Source organism: Rattus rattus, chromosome 8, assembly GCF_011064425.1.
Source record: "Rattus rattus isolate New Zealand chromosome 8, Rrattus_CSIRO_v1, whole genome shotgun sequence".
Lineage (NCBI taxonomy): Eukaryota > Metazoa > Chordata > Mammalia > Rodentia > Muridae > Rattus > Rattus rattus.
Window position 1 is genome coordinate 37,026,000 of NC_046161.1, and position 14,314 is coordinate 37,040,313.

Genomic DNA, 14,314 nt, shown 5'->3' on the forward strand with positions numbered 1-14,314 from the left:
CAACTAAGAGCCCAACTACAACCGAACTACTAGTATCTAACAGAAACCCATCTACAACAGACTAATAGCTCAACCTGTTTCCTGTGGCAGTGACATCTAGACTAAGCTCTTCCATCTTGGTGGAAACTGCTAGGATAGAGTGTTCACGGGAAACACAACAACAGGATCACTCTAAAGGAAGCGCCTTAAAACAGGAAGTAAACAACCCAAGACAGCTTCAGGAAGTCCCTGAAACTGACCAGACTCATTAGGTCCCACCTTCCCCAAGAGTATAAACAGTGAAGACTGCTGAGCATAAACCTGGCTAAAGCAGAGACCAGTCCGACTGTCTAGAAGAAATAAAGAGCAACTGAGCTATCTGGAAGAGACTCAGACTAGGTGAGGCACTTGGACAAGGGCACCCTCCAAAATGGTGAGCTGCCTGCAGGTTGTTCCTTGTACTCTGGGTTCCCAGTTTTTGTGAACTATCATTTGTGCTGGGTAGACTTTGGTGTTGTGTTTGAGTCATTTCTCTTTTGTAAGTAATCCCTCATCCACACATACTTCTGTAAATAACCCCAATAAAACTCATTAGCTTATCAAATTGGACTTTGGTGGTATCTGTATTTGGTCTTTTGTTTGTCCCTTATCTAGGGTGTTTGCTCTCCTCTTCCCAAGAATAGGGTCTTACAATCACATAACACAACTAATAGCCCAACTACATATGACCCAGCTAACAACCTCAGTATAACTAAAAGTGCAAAAACCTCTCAACAGACACAACAGATAGCAAGAAAGCAGACGGAAACTCTTTTCCAAGGTCACTCCAAGAGACCAAAAGCACACCTCACTGCCACCCCAAAGCTGAGAAGCATGGGGGCAACATAGCTCACCCACAGCTGGTGGAAACAGAAAAGAGCACAGGAACTGCAAGACTTTGAGGTTTCTTACAAAATTAAGCCTAACTGTATGGTGCAAGGATCCTGCTTTTATTGTCTACCTAAACAAATCAAAAGTTTATGTCCCCTTGCAAATCTGCACAGATAGTTATATCTTTATTCATAGCTGTTCAAGGTTGAAAATAAACAAAAACCCTTCAAAAGCTGCTGGATAAACTATGGTATACCTAGAAAATGGAATGTTGTTCAGGGCTCAAAAGAAGAACCTATCAAGCCATAAAAAGGCATGAGGGACTTGAATCTGAATTACTAAGTGAAAGAAACTCATTTAAAGAAATTCCACAGGTCTGACCCTGGGCAAAGGTGGGAGTGCAGAGACAATGGAAAGATCGGGGTGGTCAGCACGGGAGGGATAAACAGGTGGGCCAAGGGTCCAAGGGAGCATGGAGCTTCTCTGTGTGCATACCACGTAGAGGAACAGTTCTGTTCACTTCTTAAAGCCCACATGTACCTATGGGAGACTATGGACTTTGGGATGTATGGCAGAACCAGTTCAAAGACGCAAGTGTTACAAACACACACAGCAGGGAAGGTAGACAGTGGGGGTGGGTTATATATACATGGCACCATCTGTACTTTCTATGTAGGTTTGCAGTGAACCTAAAGCTGGTCTTTAGTAAAAACTGTTAACATATATTCATTTTTGTAATACATAGGATTCAACAACAATAAGGTAATAATCAAAGATGTATAGATGAGTTATTGAAAGGCTAGCAGGCTAGGATTCCTAATCCTGCATCGAGATTAAAAAATGAGCTAGTTTATAATTCTTTCTCCTCTGTCTTTTAATAACTACTTCATTGATTTCACTTTACTTCTTCTGTAATGTGACCCTTTGACCCTTTCAATGTATAAAATAGAAATTATGAGCATAAGTCTATGCTCCTGAATTAGAGTACTTATGAAGATAGGGGATGTCCTAAATATCGTGATCCTGCTGGAAACCCATCCTGTCACCACATAGCTATGACTGCAACACATTTTTACCATATTCCGTGTGAGCTTGATCAGTCTGACATACAACGAGGGCAAGCCTGTGTCTCACCTGACTTGTGGAGGCTGATGGACCGCAGATTAGGGAACAACCTAGCCAGGGAGTCAGCAGGCTCCTCGATGGCATTCACGTGATTGTTGGCCAGGACCAGGGTATCCAGCGAAGGGAACATTACACCCAGCTTTCGGATTTCAGTCCACTCTTGGAGGTTATTGTCTGTTATGTGTAGGAGCTTAAGGGAATGACAGCAAACAGAAGGACAAGACACTGTTTCATAGTCATTAAGGCACAGGAAGAGCTCCTCCAAACTGCAGAGAGAAAAGGAAACAGCCGATTGTTTAGAGCAGTTAAGTTTATCTTTACACCTCTGCCACGTATTCCATAACTAGGTGATCCAAGTGCCAGGAAACCCAGGAAGCCAGGCCAGAGCTAGCCTGAGCTACGCAGTGATAACCTGACTTAAAAACTAAAAATAACTAAGTATGCACTCTATGTGAGACTCTGGCATGTACTACAGAGTTATTTTCCTGGAGCTGAAAAATAGTGTATGGCGAGGCAGGTAGATCTAGCACGAAGCACAGGACTGGTGGGAGCTGCTGCTCGGTTAATGCCTTGCTTACCTCGATGCCAGAGCCTGCAGCATTTAGGAGAAATAGCCTTAATAAAACACAGAGGCAATGAAAGAAAATTCCAGAAACAACATGGACAAATGTTTATAAAAAGAAACAGTAACTACCGAATCCTTACCCTGTGTCAGGCCTTGTTCCAGGAACATTAATATAAGGTTACAGACAAGGAACCTGAACCCAGAGTTAAGGGCGTGTCAAAGGTCTCATGGGTGACATCTCAGTTTAAAAGTTAACTCAACTGCCACGTCTAGTGGTACACAGCCATTCTAGCACCTAAGGGGTGGCGCAAGGGGAATGAGGAGCTGAAGGCCAGCGTCTGCTATAGAGTAAGTATGAGGTCAGCCTGGTATCATGAGCCCCTGTCTCAAACAAACAATTTGATGCCATGCTGGAAGCTCTCCACAGTGAAGAAAGCTCATTAGGTTAACAGTGAGGAAACAGGTGCTGTAAGTGGGTGAGGGGAGATTCTGGGGGTCTTGGATAATTTCTGTATTTAAACAAAGAAACTACGACTTCATTTCTTACTGTCAGAGGTTTCCTCTGCATGGATATGAGCATAAACAGACACAAACAGAACATTTCTGAACTGATGACCCAAAGTATGATTTCTTTCTAAACTTACTGAAAAGAATGTCAGGTCCACTTTTCATCAGCCCTCAGAGGCACTTCAGCACCTCAGCACCCATCACCGTATTTTAGAGACCCTGGCATTTTTTTCCTTCCAGAGGAAAGGGCTAGAGCACAATTATTAAGTCAGGTAATCAGAAGATTAAAAAGGAGAGAGGCTGAGGTGCTCTGGATGGCAATGCTTCTCAGGGTATTTTCTCAGGAAAGACACCCGCCATCCCATGTCACCTAGCTATGCCCCTGGAAAGGTGAGTGGGTCGCCCCACACCCTTGCTCCAGTGGTTTCATTTTTCTGAAGCTTCTCATTCTCTACAGCTCTAGAGTTTCTGAGAGGAAAGATCAGCAGAAATGCTCTGCAGAGACATGGATGGCAACATGTACCCGTGCCCTGCCCCCATGCTCAACGGGCTTACTCTGGCAACTCCTGCAGTATCGTGTGCACTGTTTCCCATGATGCTTTGCTGTTGTTGAGGACAAGTTTGCGAACCCCAGAGAAGGACCCAGCGCATGTTCTTTCTAAAACTGACAAACTCAGAGGATTGGAACTCAGGTTGAGAAACTCCAGCTGAGGAACGTTTGACACAATCTTACTGACCTGCAGAGAAAAGAGAGAAGCTTCAATGGGGCAGCAACTGGAGCTTGGAGAACAACCACATTTACGAAGGCCTGAGTGAGTGGGTCCAGGTGAGGGGCCTTTTACCTCAGGGAGTGCCACTTAGCAGAGGCACCTACAGAGCAGCAGAAGGGACTTCGACAGATTGAGGCAAATAATTTTGTCAGTTTCCAAGAAAGAGTGGCACAGCTAAGAGCTAGCAGCACAGAGAAAGAGTCCCTATGTGACCATTAGCAAGGCCCCGATGCTGCCTGGTATGGTGTGCTCTTGCAGAAGTAAGATAAAAGGATAATTTAGATGGCATTCTAGGCTATACATTTTTAAAGAGCTAAGATTAGGCCATGAAATTTGACTGTGTTCTCCCTTCCATTCTCAGCACCACATTAAGCCTGAGTAAACAATTCTTCAGCCCCCACCCCCAGGGCTCCTGTAAAGATCTGTGTGTTCAAAACTGACTGGAGAGACATCACCTCTTAGAGATGCTTCAGTTTGTTTCCAAGACAAATCAAACTTTAAGAAGTATTTATTCAAAATCCCAAAGCATCCAATATAGATCAATAGATAGATACGATTGATTGATTGATTGATTGATAGGTAGAAAGAAAGAAAGAAAGAAAGAAAGAAAGAAAGAAAGAAAGAAAGAAAAAAAGAAAGAAAGAAAGAAAAGGAAGGAAGGAAGGAAGGAAGGAAGGAAGGAAGAGATGGATGCTGGTGAAGGATGATCACCAATTTTTCGCTTACTCAGCAACTTATATGTAAACAAGTGGGGCAGGAGATGTGACTGGGTCTAACTACTCACTCTGCACAGTTCTAGCTGCCTTTACACAGCTTACCTCATTAACTCTTAATCTGCCAGATGGGACTCTTTACTGTGACAAGTGAAAGCTCAGAGATGTTAACTAATCTGACTGTGTCCCACAGTCGATCACCAGTAGAACCTGGAGGACAGGGACAGCAACTGCAGAGATGCTGGATGTGGTCAGTAAGGACCAAGGGAAGGAAGCACGGAGTGATGGTCAATGCCTGCAAATGCATTAAGGCGGTGTGGGAGTCAGAAGCACTTAGAATTGACTTCAGAGTGTTGAAAGGCTGGGACCAAATCAGTTTCCAACACTTGTTGGCTGACTAGTGTCAGACACATCACATAACTTTCCCAAGTCTGTTTCCTCACTGGTGAAATGGCAAGAGTACCCGGATGCTCCAGGACCCTGGGGAGGGTTCAATGAGACATTCATGATATCACTCAGGCTGAGACCTGAGTGTCAGTTTGTTTTTAGAGCTCTGGGGATGTGGAGAGGTGCAGAGAGGATCACAGACAGACAGAAGTGAGCTACAGCATTGTCAGGCTACAGCATCTGCTCAGGTCTGTGGTAAGATTAACTCCAGATGCTTGCAGAAGACTGTAGAGGGGAAGGCTCGTACATTCACTGTCCATCCATTCTGTACACTACATGTAACAGATGAGGAAGTGAGCTACCGAATAGGAAGATGCACCGAGCTGCTGTCTCAAGCATGGGGATCTGGACAGGCTGAGAATATTCTCTTGCAGTCACTTCCGTGGGTGAATGTTATCAAACCCTAATGCAGTGTGTGACTAGAATCTGAAATCTAGGCTGTGACTACACACAGCTTAACGGCTCCTGCAGGGGGCAAAAATTTACTTCATACCACAACCTAAAAACCAAGGAGAGGGACTTTCACACAGAAGACAATGACTGGCTACCCTTTACCTCTTTTGAGGAGGGGGAGGGGTATGAAATTCTGCTTAATAACTTGAAACAAAAGTACAACTCCAATTAAATGGAGACGAAACCCAAACCCTTCTCCAATACCCGCTTGCTCACCCCTCCATATCCCTATATGAAAAACGAGTGACTCAAAAGGTTGGAAAACAAACTCTGAGCTCTTCCAAGCTAGGTCTGTGTGTGGCTCTTTTTACCATATACACCAGCCGATGGCCAAGTGTCCGATGAGGACACTGTTTATGTCCCCAAACACTAAACTGGACAAAAGCTAAGCAATCAGGCAGGAAAAGTTATGTTAGAAATATGTATCTTCTTTTGAAGTATAAAGATCAGAACAGCTTCCTATGTGACCTCACACTGAGGGTCACAGTCAGGAAAACACAATGTTGATTAGCCTGATAAGAACTCTCTATGAAGCCGGGTGTGGTGCATGCCTTTAACCCCAGCACTCGGAGGCAGGGGCAGGCGGATCTCTGTGAGTTTAAGGCCAGCCTGGTCTACAGAGTGAGCTCCAGGACAGTCAGGCCTACACAGAGAAACCCTGTCTTGAAAACAATTTTTTTTTCACTTATGATGGAAAAATTTCCCAACAGCAAAGATGACATACTGCCCTGAGTTCCTAAGATAGCTCTTCACTTGGAGTCTTTAAATTAAAAACGAAAAGAGTCCCCTGGCTGGAATGAGCTGAGTCCGGTCCTGTGCAAAGATGACCAACTCAACCAGCTCCGGGGCAGCCCCAGGATTTCCCAGGCCCCTGCTCTGGCATCTATAAAGGAAGAAACTAAAGGGGTAAGGAAAATGGAAAGGAGACTGATGATAAAATCTGTAATTTATGCCCAAGCTTTTCTCTGCCTCACTTGACTGGCTAACTCCTCCCTCCTCTCAAATACGTTATTCAATTTCTTTTATAGAGTGGTTTCAATAAGAAAGAGTGGTGGAGAGATACATTGGGAAAGGTTGGACAAAATTCTACCCAGCCAAAAATCCTAGTCAATAGCTGAGGACCACAATTGCTTTATATTCAGTTGCCCAATTAAGAAAGGTAGACAGACACACTTTTCCCTCCCTCCAAAGTGTTACATTTCTCGCCCATGTGCTTTAACCTTGAGATATATAGCAGCTAAGAGCAAACAAAAGAAATGGCTCACTGCATGTAATGTTAGCGACCACTCAGAAAACTCAAAGAGCATACTACATTACTTTGTTCCACACTGTTATGCTAGTCCAGGCTGAATTCAAATGGGTCAGTGTCTAGGGACAAATAATCTTTTTCATAATCAGACACATGCGCTGTAAGGGAGCTGAAATGTGATGTCTTAAACCAGTGACCTATGGAGCAGCTGTAGCCTGGTGAAGAGTTTAATCGAGGCAAAAAAAAAATCAATATTCTTTAGCTGCTGGTACTTCTCTAGTCTCTTTATGCTCTGATATTTACTCTAAAAGACTGGGATCAACTGCAGTTAATAACAAGAAGGATTACAAGGAATGATGAAAACCAGAAAACTGGAAGAGAAACCTGAAGGCAATAGGTTACCAAGTACACAGGAGGATGCTCAAAAGATGCAGTCCCTGGCCGTATGCGGTGTGGTCCTGGAAATAAGGTGACCTCTGCCACCGTACAGAAATAGCACGGTTCCTAGCTTAAGCTCTGTGCTGGTCCATCTACAGCAGCTCCCTTCTGAAGTGCAATTACATCACTGTTAAACTGCTAGCCAGTAAGCAGAAACTCCGGAACACATTCAAAGAAGAGGTAAAAACACAGTCTGTTTGCAATTTTAAATCTCCCAAACAATAAATTTAGAGGATTTATCAGAGAATGGAATCAGAGGAGGGTGTGGTCTGTATACCTCCCCAGCCCCCATGCCAGGGCGGTAGACCATAAGTGTACCCAACTCTGGGGAGCCAGGGTTTCAGTAGCAGGATCCAGGATCTACGATAGCACCTGGGCAGCCTAGTGACTGTATGTCTCAGAGGGCCAAGAAAGTACAAACTGTGATTCGTACGCAGTGAGACCTGTAGTTTACAGAGATAAATGATGCATAAAATCTAGCTCCTGAGCAGATCTGTACTCTACTTACAAATCAGGTAACAGAACACTCACAAATGTTGATAAAAATCCTATCAAAACAGGAATCATCACTAAGTCACTCAGACCAGATTAAACAGGACAGGGGAACAGACATAAGAAAAGCTAAACAAACAGTACTTATGAGTTTTCTTCAACAGGAGAGCTAGTTTAGGATTTGTGTACCACCTGGTAGCTTCAAAGCGTTTCAATGGCTGAAGAACAGTATATACTGATGAGTAAGGTGGAGTGTTAGAGGGCCAGGGGAATTCTAGGAGGTCACAGAAAGAGTTGCAGCAAACGGACTTCACCAGTCCATAGATGCAGTCTATCATCCCTTAACACAGGCAACATACAACTAACTCTAGTCTGTAACAAGAAATCACCACCAGAACCAAGCTCACACCTCTGAGAGTCAGCAAGCGACCACAGCACACTGGGATAAATCCCCCTGCAGCCATGGGCACAGGTGCTCTGCGGGAATCTTCCTACCTGAGCTGAGGGCCAGGGTAATCTGACACGTGGACAGCAACCCATGCAGAAGCCAGCAGACGACAGGAAAGAGAATGGTGAAAGTGGCATTACCAAAGTGAGGACGCTCCCATGTTATGTGCTCAGGATGTGCGCTACGTGCTCATAATGGGCTAAAGACTGACAGAACGTTCTAGAAACAGCAGAGCTGTGTGATGGGGCCATTCCTCAGGATTCAGACCCTGGTTGCTAAGCAAGGAAAATTGAGGGAAGGGTGCCATGCAGTAGAGTCCGGCATGACTGCCTTTCCTCAGCAGTCTGCAGGGTACCACAGGCGTGGCAAACCCACTGAGCAAGCTTCTGCAAAGAGCCAGAGTAAGACAGTGAGTGGAATGGAAGGCATGAGCACGAACAGGGCTGGGGTGGGGAAGAACTGGTGTACACTCTGTGGTAGTTCCTATCAGGTAGGTAATGGTGTCGATCAGAACAAGAAGGAATGCAATGCACTGTTGCTGTGTGGCTGAGTTACTGAGGTCAAACTACCCAACACTTGATTAACATAAGGGATGTTCTGAGGATTCGTCACAGAGTCAGTAGAGAAAGGACTGCAGTCTTGGCTTCGGCAGAAGCAGTCCTAAGTCAGTCTGCAGAGACCCAGAAGCGGAGCAGGCTACTCCAGCCATAAAAGCAGGGTCTCAGCAATCAGCAGCAACTGAAAATTCACCAGAGGCAGCCGGTGACGTGCTGTTGACCTTGACACATGGAGATGGCCGGAGTCTCGAGTGACGACCAGAGTCAGCGGGATATAAAGTAATATAAGCAAGGATATAATGGTTAGTGATGCCTTTCCCAGATACGGTGAAACAGACTTTACCTCATGCCAGTCTTGGAGCTTGTTGTCAGAAAGATCGAGTTCTGACACGTGAGCGCAGAAGGCTGCGATTTCTCTTTCGTCTCCTGCACAGGTAATCCCGCAGCTGTTCAGCACGAGCACGCTTGGGAGGTTGAGGCGATCTGAATCATTGGGAACACAAAACACTTGCTGCACTCAGTCCCGCTCCTGCGTGCGTGTGTGTGTGAGCCCCCAGGAGTCAAGGAAACCAAACTCATCTCCTGCATTGTACGAGGGCCTTGGGGCCTTGAATCCTAAAGGGAGAGTTAAATCTGGGCCAGGAGAAGCTCAGAGGTGCTGACCTCCCTCCAGGCTCCTGAGCTCTGTTCCCAGCTGCCTATCTCCAGTCCCCAGCAAACCCCGCCCCCCACTGTCATCGTGCCCACACCTCAATCCCAGGTAACTTGTGTCCTAGACCACCACCGACTGATCTCAGTTCTGCAGTTCTAAAGCGTTCTGTCCTGCTCTTTTCTCCCTAATGCTTCTTTTAAATGTTATCGCAAACTAAAATGAATTATCTGCGAAGCCACCTCTGTCAAGTTGCTGTGTTCCAAACATCTTCCTCACTTACGGGAAGACAATCAAAATGCTGTTTCTTTCATTCTTGTCAGCAATTATTCCCATTTACACTCATTATTAACAGATTTTTCCCTTATGAAATTATATCCCTCTTTAAAAATAAATTCCTAATTGGAGAAAAGGCTTCAGAGTCTGAAATATGCAAAAATCGGGTCAGCAGAAGAACGAGTCTGACCATGCCTTTCCTAACACACACGTGTCATAACACCGTTCTCATTATCTTACTGAAAGGGATAAATGTGACGACTCAACCACTTTCTCTCCCACTTGGAAAAAAAACAAGGCCACCTGAAGGTCACGATTTCTAACTTGAGACCTCGAATTATATGGTTTTTCTACTAAGTGCTATTTAGTATCAAATTTCTCAGATGCAGAGCATACCTTGCGTGACAAACTGCCAACTCTACAGAGTGGAAGACGGTCGTGTTGAGAAATGACTGTCAGCGGACTCTGTGTGCTGGAATCAAACAGCAACCCCTTCATTACAGAGCCCTACCTCTAAAATCTGTTAAGGTCAGCTAAGATGCGAAGGCTAGAAGGAACCCAGCCTTCCCACTTCCCTCTCCCTAAATGTCTTTGTCTCCTTCTAAGCACACTCTGCATTCTCTGAGGACTAGTTAACCTCTGAAGCCTTTCCTCATAGTATTATCTTCTAAATTTCATTCCCAGTCACTGTCGTTTTCATTTGGCTCAACATAAGCTACATTGTGTTATAGCTTTAGAAACAGAAATGTCGGGTAATCTAATCCAAGAACCCACGGAGGTCCTCAAGGGCACGGCCAGCCTGTCCTATTCTGTACCCTCCAAGTTGCTTGGAGGGGTATGCATTGCAGTCTCATTCCCTCAGTATTACTCTTGTCTGGAAAGGACAACTAAGATGCCTCTGGCCAGTCTGGAGGAATCAGTTCTCTGAGGCTCTTTAAGAATACACTGGAGTCCTAGCACACGGTGATGACCATCTGACTCCGAATTCAAAATAAAGGCACTCATTCACAAACAAGGCACTGCTGTGCTCCAGCTAGAGAATCGCTCACAAACCCTTTGTTCTACCTTCCTTACCTTTCATAGGAGAGCCCTGAGGAGTGGCTGGGACATGGACTCCCATCCCAGGACCACGGCGGTAAGGGAAGTTTTCAGGACTGTACTTTTCACACAATACTTGCATGAAACTTCTCCCACTAGGCTGGTCCATCTTCTTTTCTGAAAAGTCTATAGGAAACCAAGAAATCATCAAATCATCTACTTATTCATGTAAGAACTATCTGTCTATGAGGAAGGAGGCTGGGCACTGGAGAAGTGGGTCGCATGCTACTTCGTCAGGCAAACTTCTACTGTGGTGAGACGCCCCAATGTCGAGAGGGCAGCGATGATCACACAGCACGGTGTGCGCCATCTCACTAACGAGTAGTCCAGCAGTTAGAGGAGTGTGGTTCTTCCGACCACGCCACGGGTAACAGGAACATCTTTTGGTGGTTTATACGGTATGTGCAGTAACTTAAAAAAGGCTGAACAAGATCATGCAGATTAAACATCAGACTAAACATGAACAGTTAGTATGAATCTTCAATACTGTCTTTTGAAATTTATTCTGTCTCCACAGTAACAGAACCTGTGTGTGTGTGTGTGTGTGTGTGTGTGTGTGTGTGTGTGTGTACTTGCATTCACATGCACACGATATTTGTTTTAGAATGCCTGACTAAGCTGTGGCTGACAGGATGGAAATAAGTGCAGTAGTTTCCAGAAATCTCTAAGACAGCCAGTGCCTTCCATCTGACCATCCCACTTCCTAGCCTCCTTCGTTCTTCTGATGCCTCACTGGATCATGGGCCAGGAAATAAATGTGATCAAAGTGGAGCACAAGCAAAAGGGACCCAGGTTCCCAAATACTCCACTGCCCTAAGCTCTCTGACTGGCAGAATTCCAGGGAGAGATAATAATCTACTTTAACATAAGTCACTGTCCTCCCTTTCCTGGCCACTTACTGGACTTAAGCTTACCTAATAGAGAGTGCCATTTCTTCTGGTGCTGAAGTTAGGTAAAGTTTCCTCTATTTAATCTCACCTAAGGGCCTAAACACTCAGTAACTCCAGCATTTTCTTTGCACTCATGCACATATTAAAGGAGAGAATACTAAACACACGACTTCTGACAGCCTGATACCCACTCCTCAGGGACTGGCCTATGCTGTGCTGTGTGTCAGCCAGGATGCAGGCAACTACAATGACTCTCCGGCCAGCAGCCACCACACTCCTTAAATGAGTCAATGAAAAGGGGGATGGGGAATGAGAAGACACTAAGGCTGAGAAAGCATATCGGCAGGAGTGCACAGTGGCCTATGCACGTCTGGAGAGACCCGCTGTTGCCAAGCAGCTGTAGGCAGGAGCGGCTGCATACTCCATTAGTAGCTGAGCAGAGTAGGAAGGAGCCGGCCTTTGAGGAGGGGAACATCACTTGTTTGTTTGCTTTTTGATTTTTTTTTTTTTAAGCTCATCTTGGTGCTTGAGTATATTGCAGCTATGATGGAACCAGGGCCAAGGGCAAAGAGCTGGGAAGATGCTGTGAAAACACAGGCATGATGATGAGGACCTGAGCTACTGTCCCAGGAAATGCTTACTGAGTGTGGGGAATCAAGACAGCTTAGTGACCAAGGTTGGGGTACAGGGGCTGGCAGCAGGGAGGTGCGTGCAAGGCTAAGCCTTGGCTTTCTGGTGCTGATCATGAACTAGTACCTTTAACTGGTCAAGGGATGATGACCTGCACTTCTTCAGTGGACAGTGTGGGGCAGGCACGTGGTGATACTGAGAAACACTGTACAGTTAGGTAACAAATGTTGGCTGAAGCTAGAGACTCAGATTCAACCTTAACATAGGACATGTTATGAGAACTAGAAAGACAAAAGAACTATGGGGATCAGGGACAGAGGAGGCAGTGAACACAGAAAAGGAGCAGGAACAACCAGAGCAGAGGGCACAGCCCCCAGCCTAGGATAAGAAGTGAAGGAAGATGGGGTGGCAAGCTCCTCTGTACCTAGAGTAGAAAGCCATGGGCAACCATCACCATCACCTCCCTCAAACTAACAGAGACTGTTAGTTTATTAGTTAGTTATTAAACTGTTTAATAGTATCCGATGCTCTCCCAGAGGACCTTGGTTTGGTTTCAAATACTGACATGGCAGCTCAAAACCGTAACTCCAGTCCTAAGGGACCCACACAGCCCCTTCTGGCATCCTTGGGCACCAGGCACGCCTGTGCTGCATATACACATATGGAAGCAAACACGCATGCGTATCAAAAGTAAAAATAAAAATTCACTAAAGACTGGAGACTTGAATGCAGTTATACATTAGCTAGGGGGGCAAAGGACTGGAAGACATCAAGGGGAACAGACACTAAAGGGTTTCTCTTAGAGCTGTTAGATAGCAACCAGGTAATGCTTCAAGCTCTCACTGGGGTGCTGACGTTTATTTCACTGTAGCAACACTGCTTTGCTTGTGCTTACACAGTTAAATAAGTCAACGCTGGCTCTTTTTCTCAGGCTAGTATAATTACTCTACCATTAAATTATACAGGAGAGGACTGTGGGACTCTGTAGCCCCAGTGCTAACTCAGAGCATCAAGCCTACCATGCTGTGTACGGTGAGGGCTTGGTCAATGCTGCTGAGCCCTAAAACCACTCATGTCTACAGTGCTGAGTGGAAACGGCAGAGACTGCGGGAAGAGGGTAGACTAAGCCCCACTCAGTTTTCACCACTTAATAGCTCTGTGACTAACAGCAAGATGCTCCACCTCCTGCAGTACAAGTGTGCCAGGCAGCACTAATTCTTTCTGCAAAAAAAGCACATCCATCTAATTAGCAGGCAAATATGATCTTTTCCTTTAATAAATGGTAAAATTATATATTACCAAGTAATTGCTTTCTGATTATCAGGAAATGTTTGATTTATATATTTTATCTATCTACATACTGAGGTGATGTAAAATTCCTTGGATGAAAGGAGTCACAAGTGAACAAAGTTTTACAAAGCCCTGCTCTGTGGACTACCTGGATCACAGGACACTGGAGAAACTACAGTGTGCTACTTGGATTATAAGGCTGCAGTACGGCTCCAAACTATACACGCTGTTCATTCTGTGTGGACATTACGGTGAGGTGCAAAACCCATGGACACAGGAAGTTTATGCTTCTCACAGACTAGGTACATATGAACTAGTTCCTGCCCTGTCTCTCCTCCTCACCCAGGGATCAGAACCTCCCCATCAGGTTTGTATAAGAGTTGAAAGGAGAAAAAAGCATGAACATAGAAGTAGTCAATAAACCACGTCTTCAACTGCAACCAAACACGGTTACTGACCTTTGTAGAATCATTTGAGATGTTTAGAACACACATGTTCACTGACTACATGCCTATCCATGGAACATATGTTTCACCTGTATAATTTACCCCTGTGGAGTATATAAGAGATCACCTTGGAAACACCTTGAGGACTGGGCTGCCTGTATAACCGCTTTGTTTCCAGGCTTACAGTGGGCCCCTGTTGTTGTTGTTGTTGTTTTTTAAGATTTATTCATTTATTATATATAAGTACACTGTAGCTGTCTTCAGACACACCAGAAGAGGGCATCGGATCTCTTTACAGATGGTTGTGAGCCACCACGTGGTTGCTGGGAATTGAACTCAGGACCTCTGGAAGAGCAGTCGGTGCTCTTAACCACTGAGCCATCTCTCCAGCCCCCGTGGGCCCCTGTTTCAGTGCTGTGAAT

The 14,314-nt window shown here is 45.2% G+C and overlaps 1 protein-coding gene across 2 annotated transcripts in view; it reads right to left on the reverse strand.

Moving 5' to 3' along the window:
• Nucleotides 1–14,314, reverse strand: part of LOC116906564 (tubulin-specific chaperone cofactor E-like protein) — a 143,779-nt gene that overhangs the window by 113,532 nt on the left and 15,933 nt on the right. For both annotated transcript variants that reach the window (XM_032909277.1, XM_032909279.1), the window contains exons 2-5: nt 10,613–10,762; nt 8,957–9,096; nt 3,602–3,783; nt 1,984–2,240 (exon numbers count right to left, since the gene is read on the reverse strand). In XM_032909277.1, the coding sequence (XP_032765168.1) occupies nt 1,984–2,240; nt 3,602–3,783; nt 8,957–9,096; nt 10,613–10,745 (712 nt within the window). In that variant the 5' untranslated portion in view covers nt 10,746–10,762. The remainder of the gene's footprint in view (nt 1–1,983; nt 2,241–3,601; nt 3,784–8,956; nt 9,097–10,612; nt 10,763–14,314) is intronic.